This window comes from Triticum aestivum, chromosome 6B (assembly GCF_018294505.1).
Source record: "Triticum aestivum cultivar Chinese Spring chromosome 6B, IWGSC CS RefSeq v2.1, whole genome shotgun sequence".
Taxonomy (NCBI): Eukaryota; Viridiplantae; Streptophyta; class Magnoliopsida; order Poales; family Poaceae; genus Triticum; species Triticum aestivum.
The window spans coordinates 140,649,972-140,659,829 of record NC_057810.1 but is presented as its reverse complement, the minus strand read 5'-3'; the positions used below and the strand labels follow the sequence as shown (position 1 = coordinate 140,659,829).

The following is a 9,858-nucleotide window of genomic DNA, read 5'->3' as shown; positions in this document are numbered from 1 at the left end:
TAAAATATTTTTTACAATGCTTATATATTTTCTTACGGTCTCTTTTTACGTCGAAAATAAGATAAAACTTACGGAACGTAAAATTACGGTGCATTCATGATAAAATAGAGGGGGTGAAGAATAACAATTTCTCAACCAGGCTATATATATATATATATATATATATATATATATATATATATATATATATATATATATATATATATATATATATATATATATATATATATATATATATATATATATATATATATATATATATATATATATATATATATATATATATACACCCCACTAACACCTCCTACTCTTAGAGAGAGCAACCAGGACAAAACTACCACCTCCCACCTACCGCTTCCCACAAGCTAGGGCCAGGCGGGAACGTGATGACCATATCTCGCTTTACGCAAGATCGAAGGATCTCTCGCTTGAAGAGGATACAGTAATGGGTTAGCCCATTATCGCTACTAAAAGAGAAGAAGCAGGCATTTGACCCGAGGTCGCCCAGGTAGTGCGAAGCGCTGCCAGCCATCGCGCCAAAGTTGCATTGATGGTACAATAGCACGCGCGGTTCACTTGAGGAAAAGACCCTAGATTTTTTTAATTCTCCTTTTTTTCGTTTCTTTTGTTCTTTGTTTGGTTTCTTATTTCTTCTCCGGTTATATTTGTTTTTTTTGTCGTTAGACTTAGGTTTTTTCTCACTCTTTTCTTTTGGTTTCCCTTTGTTTCTTTCATGATTTTTATCCCTTTTTCTTTTCTTTCTCATTTTTCCTTCCTTTTTGTCTTCAGTTTTTTGTTTCTTTTTATTTATTTTCTTTCCCTTTCCCGGTTTTTTGTTTTGTTTTAATTCCTTCTGCATTTGTTTCTTCGTTTTTTAATTTTCTTTTTTCTTTGGTTTATTTTGTTTCTTTTTTGGTTTTCTTTGTTTATTTTGTTCTTCATTCTACATTTTTTGTATATGTCAACAAAAATTTTCTAATACATGTTTAACATTTTTCCAATACAAATTTAACATTATCTTAAAACATGGTCAACATTTTTTCTATACACATTTCGTTCATTTTTCAAATGCTTGATTAAGATTTTTCAAATACAAGATTAACAATTTTGAATACATGGTCAACATTTTTCTATACTCACTTCTAAGCCTTTTTGAATGCTTGATTAACATTTTAAAATACAAGATTAATATTTTTTAATACATAGTCAACATTTTTTATATGCACATTTAACATCCGAATACTTGATTAACATTTTTAATATACTTATTCAATATATTTTCAAATGCTTGATTAACATATATATATATATATATATATATATATATATATATATATATATATATATATATATATATATATATATATATATTATAAAGGAATCATTTTCTCCAATACACCGTTAACAGTTTTTTCTATACACATTTAACATTTTTCAAATGCTTGATCAAAAAATTTCAAATACTTGTTCAATATTTTTTTCAAACACTTAACTAACATTTTTATATACATGATAACAATCACATTTTTGAATACATTTAACATTTGTCAAATTATTGATAAAAAATTCAAATACTTGTTTCAAGATTTTTTTCAATGCGTGATTAATATTTTTATATTCATGGTGAAAAATCATATTTTTTTAATACGTGGTCAACATTTTTTCTATAGACAGTTAACAAATTTCAAATGCTTGATCGATATTTTTGAAATAAATTTTCAAAATTTTAAAATGCTTGATTAGCATTTTTTTATATACATGATCAAAATGTTTAGACACATTTTTTATACATGGTCGTACGTGATAAACATTTTCTCTAGACACATTTAACTTCTTTCAAATGCTTCGTCAACATTTCTCAAATTGTTATTATTGTGTTTTTTGGTAATATATATATTTAGGCCATTTTAAAGTATAAACAAAAGCAAAAAAAATAAAGTGAAAAACGAAAGAGAAAACATAAAGAAAAAACAGAAAAGAGGCTCTAGCCTCCCGCGCTCCTGGCCGGCCCAGCTTGGTCTCCCCTTCGGCGAGCGTTCCTACCATCTTGCTGAAGTGGGGATAGTGACCTCCTATATGACACGCTCTGCGGCAAATTGCCGTCACGACACACGAACGGAGCCCCTACTGGGCCGGGCCATTTAGGCTCTGTGGCAATGTAAAAGTATATCAGAGGCATTCTCGCTAGCCGCTTGGGCTGGCGAGTGCTCCTGACATTCACGCAGAGCAAATTACTAAATAACCCTATTGTTTTCAAAGTTTTTCAAACATTCTCTTGGAAAATGTGAAGAATAATTTAAAAAATGTGAGTAACGTTTGAAATCATGAACAAAGTTTTGAAATACTTAACAAGTTTTGAATAGTTATCGAAACATGTGAACAAATATTGAAATTCAAACACAAATTTAACAACACGAAATGTTTTTAAAAACTATGGAGAAACATTGGAAAATGTTAACATATCTTGAAATTTGGCACATTTTTTATTTGTGAACGGAACTTGAAAACAAGGATATTTTTCAACCCTTTGAACATTTTTTTAAATTTGAGAACCAAATTTAACAACGGGAACACATTTCAAAGTTTTGATCATACTACGGAAAAAGCAAACAGATTCTTTTTTTTGAATTTTTATTAGAATCGAAACAATTATTTTCAAAGGAAATAAAAATAAAAACATGAATAACTTTATGAAAGACAAACATTTTTTTTGAAATATGAAGTTTTTTAAATGGGAACAAAATTTGAAAATTATAAACAAAATTTGAAATTCTGAATATTATTTTACAAATGTGAACAGAATTTGAAAAACCTTAATAGAAAATTGAAATTCTGAACATTCTCCGAATTTTGAGCAATTATTAAAAATTGTGAATAAAATTCGAAATTCCGACCAGTTTTTCAAAAGCACGAATAAATTTTGGTAAACAGAACATTTTTTTGATATCCTTAACATTTCTGAAAAGTTGTGAAAAATTTGTACCAAAACATGACGATTTTTTCTATAACTGGAGCATTTTCTGAAAGTCATGAATATATTTTAAAAAGAGAACATTTTTGAATATATGAGGAAAATTTGAACTTAAGAACAATTTTTAAATTTTGTTTTTCTAAATTAGATCATTTTTTAAAATGTGAAAACTATTGAAGAAAGAAATATAAACTTGAAAAAGGAAAAAGAAACAAAAAGAGAAATGGAAAAGAAAGAACAAAAAGAAACAGAAAATTGACAAAAAGAAAAAGAAAAACGAAAAAATTAAATTGGTTCCCTAAATAGGATGATGTTGTAAGCGAACTGCGTACACAAATTAGATCGGTGTATCGCATCACTCGGTCGCATCACGTATGCGAAGTGGCGGCAGTTTGACGTGGAGGTTGTCAAATGGGGTGCGAGTTATAGGAAGGGAGCCCAGGCGGGAAAGAATTAACAGAAGAGAGAAAAACCAGATTGGGCTAGGCCCATTAAGCTGTATTGAAGAGACAGATGTAAACTGGGCCTAGGTATTTTAGTCCCATATCCGGGGCGAGAAAAAAATGGTTTTTCTTTTCAGGCAAGTGCTCAAACAAATATCAAAGGACTTCAGCCATGATTGAAGATGAATATATCTGAATTTTCCTCGGAGAAAATGTACTCATCAAAGGACTTCAGAAAATTCAAAAAAATATAAAAGTCCATAATTTAATATGCCAAAGGCAAGAAAAATAATCCCAGCTAAAAAATCAGGATAAAACTCTTTAAATTTATATTGGCATTAATTCAAATTAAATCCTCCAAATTTATAAAAACTCAACTTATGCTAATAGCTTGATTAAACAAAGAATTTTCTGGCCTTACTTTTTTGGAGAACTTCTTAAACATTCTGAAAATCGGGATGTTACACAGTGCCTTTTTGTGGTCTGTAGCAAAGTAATGCACTTCTTTTCAGTGTATGGACTAGCTTATGATGAATAACGTTCTTTAGATAAAAGACGGTTCCTACTCTGCATAACGATCTAATTATGACGCGTCCGTTTCAAAATGTGGAACACACAAAGCATATCTTTAATTTAAATTTGTACAATCAATGGAAAAGAAAGGCATTTATATCGCGTTTAATGTCTCGAGGGCTTCAAATTTGTAGAAAATTAAAGAAATTGATATGCAAACTCATTTTGTAAAAAAAAATCTATACAAAGCCGAGAAATTTTAGGTGCCATGTGCTCCAGAGACAAATTGCCGGGATTTTTTTCTTCTTCTAGTGCACATGAGCATGAAATTTACTTATTTATTTGGATGAATTTTACTAATTTAAGTTTGCATCTCAACTTTTGCGACAAAATACTATGGATTTTAGATGCATTGGTTACTATCATCCCTTCTAGCCTACACCATGCTTTCCGTGAAGCAATTTTCGCGCTCATGTTCATTTTTGATCATTTTTGGTCGGTTGTGATAATCCTGTGAAGCAATAAACCCATACACCAGGCAATGAGTTCATAAGTGGCTTGCAGTTTCCTGTCCGAGATTGCAAAGGGGGCAAATGGGTTTACGAGGCCGCCTCCTTTTAGCAGATTATTATCCCAAGCAAGCCATCTTGGAATTCCAAAAGACGAGTACCACCGCGGAATGCACCCGCACAACATTATCTGCGCCGCTGTACTTTTCTACACCTCTGTCCAACACAAATGGTGATATCTAGTAATTCCGATACGGATACCAGAACATTCCGCCGCCATGGTCATACATACACAACCTCCTTCCAGAGCAATTTACTTTGCAGGATGAAATATACTCCTACGTAGGTACTGCAGTTCGCTTGCTGTGACTTTAGTACTGTAGTTTGCAAAAGGGTCGTCAGCAGAAAACCGAGATCCTATTTTGAAGCTCCGAATGGAACCTTCTTTAGGATCAGAAGGTACGGTGACCAGCACTGTAGAGGTTTCGCTGGCCCGTTTCACCGACCCCAAGCTCGACAGTTTGGACCGCGCCTCCTCCGTCGAAGCGAAGCCAACGGCGAACAGAATCACCACCTTCTTCAGCACCAATGCGGTCTCAAAGAAGTATTTGAGGAAGGCGAGCTCGCCTCGGCCCCCTCGGAAATCATGGAAAACCAGCAGCTTGATGCGCGACCGGATGCACTCTATGTCACCACACTCGTGCCAGAACTTCAGGTTCAGCTTGCCAGTGGATCGATCAGTTTTCGCAGACTGAAAATTCGATCAGTCAAATGCAGACCATGGCGCAGACGGAAGACCAAAGAAGCGTCAGGGACTTCACCTTGATGTGGAGCGTCTCGACATTCGGAAAGCACCTGAGGACACTGGGAACCATCTTGGCATCGTTGCGGACTCCGAAACGCACCTCCAAAGCCAGGATCCCCACGCTTGGTACCATGGTGCTCTGGCTCACCCTTGTCCCAGCCTGCAATTGCAAGCACAGTTCACAAATGCACCCGATTCAGAGAAGGAAGATGCCAAATTCACATAGACCGCTTAGGAATTTGTTTACATTGAGCCAATAGAAAGATGTGGCACCTTGATGATGGTCTTGCCGACCTCTAGGACGTGCCCTGAATCCAACTCCAAGTATCCCAACATGTGCAGCATGGGGGCATGGCCAATCTTTAGCCTGGTGCAGTTGCCGTCAGTGTCTTCAGGGCACCAGCCTCCCGACTGGATGAGCCGCTCAAGGCACGGCGCGTCCACCACGAAGATTTCTTGAACCGAGCACCCGATGATCTGCACGCGCCGGAGGCTTTGGCTGACAAGGCGGAGGCAATGCTCGAGCCTCCCCCCTTCGAGAGATAGCGTCTCCAGCACGGGGCTCCTGTCGAGGATGAAGTCCAAATCCCCGGTCTTCATGACGACGTCGCAGAGCCCGAGCTCATGGAGGTTGGGGAAGCAGGGGGCGCGCGGGAGGTCGGCCGTGACGGGGAAGATCCAGTGGCCGAGGTAGAGTCGGGTGAGGGTTTCCATGCCTAAGAAGAAGGTGGACGGGAGAAAGATCTCGAGCGGCCACGGGCGGTTGACGAGGGTGAGCTCCTGGATGCCCTTGCCGGCGACGATCTGGAGCCAGGCCGTGAGCAGGGGGGACTCGGTGAGGTGGACGCAGCGGAAGGGGCCCGGGTGCGCGGCGAGGACGCGGGAGACGGCGCAGGCGACGCGCTGCGCGTACGCGGTGCCCGCGGGGTGGACGTGGGCGTCGACGAGGACGAGCGGGGCGGAGCGCCAGACCCCGCGCCAGCGCCGGGAGAGCGCGGCGGTGCGCGCGGCGTCCTTGACGGGGAGGCGGGAGACGACATTGCCGAGGAGCGCGTCGGGGGGGCGGCTGAAGTGGTCGACGGAGTTGTCGGGGAGGAGGGCGAAGAGGCGAGCGTCGGCCGTCACGGGCGGCTCCGGGAGGGCGCAGTGGGTGTAGGAGAGGAAGTGGGCGAGGAAGCCCTCCACCTGATCCGGGTCAAAGCCTAGCTGCCGGAACATCTCCGCCATCACCGGGCTCATGGGAAAGGCAGGCACCCCGGTGTCCATGGCCGTCGCCGGAAGCGCCGCGGCGGGGACGAGGGTTTTGAGCGGCGCGTGCTCTCTGTGGAGTGGAGCGGACTGGAGTAGAACAGCGAAGGAGAGGAAATTGCTCCCGAGCCGTGGGACCAAATGTCATGGGGCTTCTCTCAAAAAAGTGTCCTGGAGCTAGTGGGGTTTGAGAGGGTTCCGAGAAAGATCCATCGAACCCTCTCAATAAAAGAAGGCCATTAATCTGCGCCGGCGCGCCGGCTCAACCGTTCGGCCGGTCGCGTCGGAGCCATTGGATTTAAGTCGGGTGGGCCGTCGGATCTGGCAAAAAAAAAACGGTTGGCTCGCTGCTTCTTCTTCCGATCGCTGAATCGCATCTCTCGCTCGGTGCGCACCTCCTCTCCCCTCCGGTAGCCATCCTCGTCGCCGCCCTCCTCCCCCGGCCCTCCCCTCCCCGGTCGCCGGTCACCGTCCCTCGCCACTGGACGTCGCACCTCGCCGGCGTCGTCTTCTGCGTTTCTCGCTGGCTACGCGCGCGCAGCAGCGTGCGCTCGTGGTTGTAGCTCCCCATGGTGACAGTCGCAGCTCCGGTGTGATGCCTCAGCTCCGGTGGTGTCGTCGCCGGTCGCGGCACCCTGCCGACGAGCTCGCCGTGAAGGGTCGCAACAAATTGAGTCGCTAGTTGTAGCAAATGACGCCGCTGGTTCCAGCAAAAATGACATCGTCGCAGGTTCCAGCATTTTGGTTGAAGCTTTCTTGGTCTCTGGTAGAAGCTTTTTCATCTACGGGATGAAGCTTTTTTTTAAACGATTGCAACTTTTCATGTGTACCTAAAAAGCGATTGAAACTTTTGTAGTGGCTAGCTGAAGATTTTCAATCTCTGGTTGAAGCTTTTTCATCTGCGGGATGAAGCTTTTGTTAAAACGGTTGCAGCTCTTCATGTGCTCCGAGTCTGGTTTGAAGCTTTTTGATCTACTAGATGTAGCTTTTTGCATTCATGGTTTTAGCACGAGCATTGCCGTTTGTAGCTGTAGTACCAGTACGTCTGCGCGGCCACCATTACTGGTTCCAGCAAAGTTTGCTGGTTGCAGCAAACTCTGCGTCGCAGTTCGCCGCTGTGGCAATGCCTTGTGCCGGTTGTAGCAAAATAGTTGGCCCGTTCCAGCATCTGCTGGTGACGTTTGTAGCAAACGAAATTGCCAGTTGTAGCTCCTACTACTGCAGGTTCCAACACCGATGCGGGCAGCTTGTATCGCTCGCGGTGGCTGGTTCCAGCATTTGTGACAGCATGTTGTAGAAACCGTAGTGGGCGGTTCCAGCACCGAAGTTCGCCGATTCCAGCACAGGCAGGGATAGATGGTAGCACCAAGTGGTGGGCGTTCCAGCACCCGCAGTGGACATTTCTAGCAAACCGCAAAGGCTGGTTCCATCACCTCCATGGCCGGATCTAGCTTCTGCAGGCGGCGCCACCAGCAAACCTCCCCGTTGACGCCGCTAGCAGCCCGCCCATGCTGCAAAAAATTCCCTTCCTCACGTTCATGGCTTCAACGCCCCTGGACAGCTCGAATCCGGCCATGGCCTTCGCCCTGCAGATGAATCCGGCCAGGGAGATTGCAGCAGCAAGGCATCCCCGCGCGGTGATCTATTTGTGGCGCTCCTCGCCGTGGTTTGCTACGGAGCGGAAAAACACATGGCCGAGGCGAAGAAAAGGGAGAGAGTAGCGAGGACAGAGATGAGAGGCGGGTGGTGGAGAAAGAAGATAAGGAAGGGAAAGCTGCTTCTGTACGGGTGGGGCCGTGACGCGAGGTGCCAGTGCGTGCGAGACCGGCCGAGCGTTCGGCCGGTCGACCGTATGTAAACATTTCCCATAAAAGAAAGGGCATTAATCTGCGCCGGCGGGCCGGCCCAATCGTTCGGCCGGTCGCGTCCGAGCCGTTGGATTTGAACCGTGTGGTCCGTTGAATAAAAAAAAGGTTCGCCCCGCATCTTTTTCTTCCTCTGGCTAGGACCGCATCTGTCGTTCGGGTGCGCGACGCGCATCCTCTCCCTTCCGGTTGCTGTCCTCGTCGCCAGTCCCCACCTACGCCGACCGTCCTCGTTGCCGGTCCCAACCTCTGCCGCCGTCCTCGTCGCCGGTCCCCACCCTCGCCGGTCGTCCTCGTCGTGGCCTCGACTCCTGCAACTGTTGCACCTGTGGTTTCAACTTCCAGCGGTGACGAGTGTAGCTCCGCCGCCGCCCCTCGCCGCAGCCCCGTTCGCCATGGCCGCGCCCAACCATCCCTTTCTCCTTCGCCATCCATGTGCAAATCTACAACCGACGAGGATTAGTGCTGCAACCACCGTTGGCCTTTGCTAGCCTTTGCTACGACCGGCGATGGGAATTGCTGCAACCATTCATGTCGATAGCTACAAAAAATGACAACTTTGCTTCAACGGTCATTCATTTTTGCTACGACTGGTGATGGGAATTGCTACAACCATTCATGTTGATGTTGCGACCTGCGACGTCGGCTGAAGCTTTTTTTGTCCATGGCCATTGAAGCCTTTTCTCAAGGGTTGAAGCTTTCCCACACACAACAGTTGAAGCTTTTTCACACATCGATTGAAGCTTTTCACCGCCGCTCATAGATTTTTTTGCGGTTGAAGCTTTTTATCCATGATGTTTGCTACACACGACATTGAGGGCAGCTACAAGCAGTTGCCGTTTTTGCTACAACCATGAAGACATCGAAGTGTGGCTAGCGACGACGGGTTGCGAATTTGCTGCAACCGGTAGTGGGAAAAGCTACCACCGGTGACCGAATTTGCTGCAACCAGTGTGCGGTGATGCGACGAGCGGCGACATGGGTGACCATGGCGACTAGGATTTGCTACCACTGGTGTGTTTTTTGCTACCACCGCAGCGGCCGTGTGCTACGAGCGGTGCAGCGACGGGGAGCTGCGACGGGTGCCCAACTCCGACTAGCCAGCGCGGGGGAGATCACAGCGACGGAGAAGGGGATCGGGAGGAATAAGACGAGCAGGTGGGTGGGAGAAGGAGATCGGGAGGAAGAAGATAGAAAAAAAGAATGGGCCCGGAGCCGCGCGAGACGTGGGATTGGGTTGCATCGCATGGCTCGCGCTCGACCGGCAAAAGTTTTGGCCGGCGCGCGGGCGTGAACGGTTTTCCTAAAAGAAAACTACGCCGGTTTTATTTGAGGGGCTTGCCAACAATAAAATTAAAACAAACAATGACAAAATTTGCATACAATATTTTTAAAAAATACGTTAAAAATGCAAGAATAAACATATAATAGTGGAATTTTTGCAAAATAGTTCTTAAAAAGGAATGAATTAGTGACAGTGGTTTTATCCTTGAAAACAGAAAGA

General features: G+C 44.3%; 1 protein-coding gene across 1 annotated transcript; it reads right to left on the bottom strand.

Annotated features, from left to right (window-relative positions):
- Positions 1-4,720: 4,720 nt before the first annotated feature.
- LOC123133783 (F-box/LRR-repeat protein At3g26922-like) lies at positions 4,721-6,625 on the bottom strand. The gene is made up of 2 exons (XM_044553190.1): positions 5,515-6,625; positions 4,721-5,401 (listed from the first exon to the last, which is right to left on the bottom strand). The coding sequence occupies exons 1-2, from the start codon at positions 6,505-6,507 to the stop codon at positions 5,204-5,206; spliced, it is 1,191 nt and encodes a 396-aa protein (XP_044409125.1). The 5' UTR covers positions 6,508-6,625; the 3' UTR covers positions 4,721-5,203.
- Positions 6,626-9,858: the final 3,233 nt, after the last annotated feature.

Bases quoted from the DNA above. Each gene is read 5' to 3' on its own strand.
- LOC123133783 (XM_044553190.1), bottom strand. From the start codon at position 6,507: ATGGACACCGGGGTGCCTGCCTTTCCCATGAGCCCGGTGATGGCGGAG. The intron at 5,402-5,514 runs GTGCCACATCTT...TTGCAATTGCAG, and splicing joins TCGGCAAGACCATCATCAAG to GCTGGGACAAGGGTGAGCCA.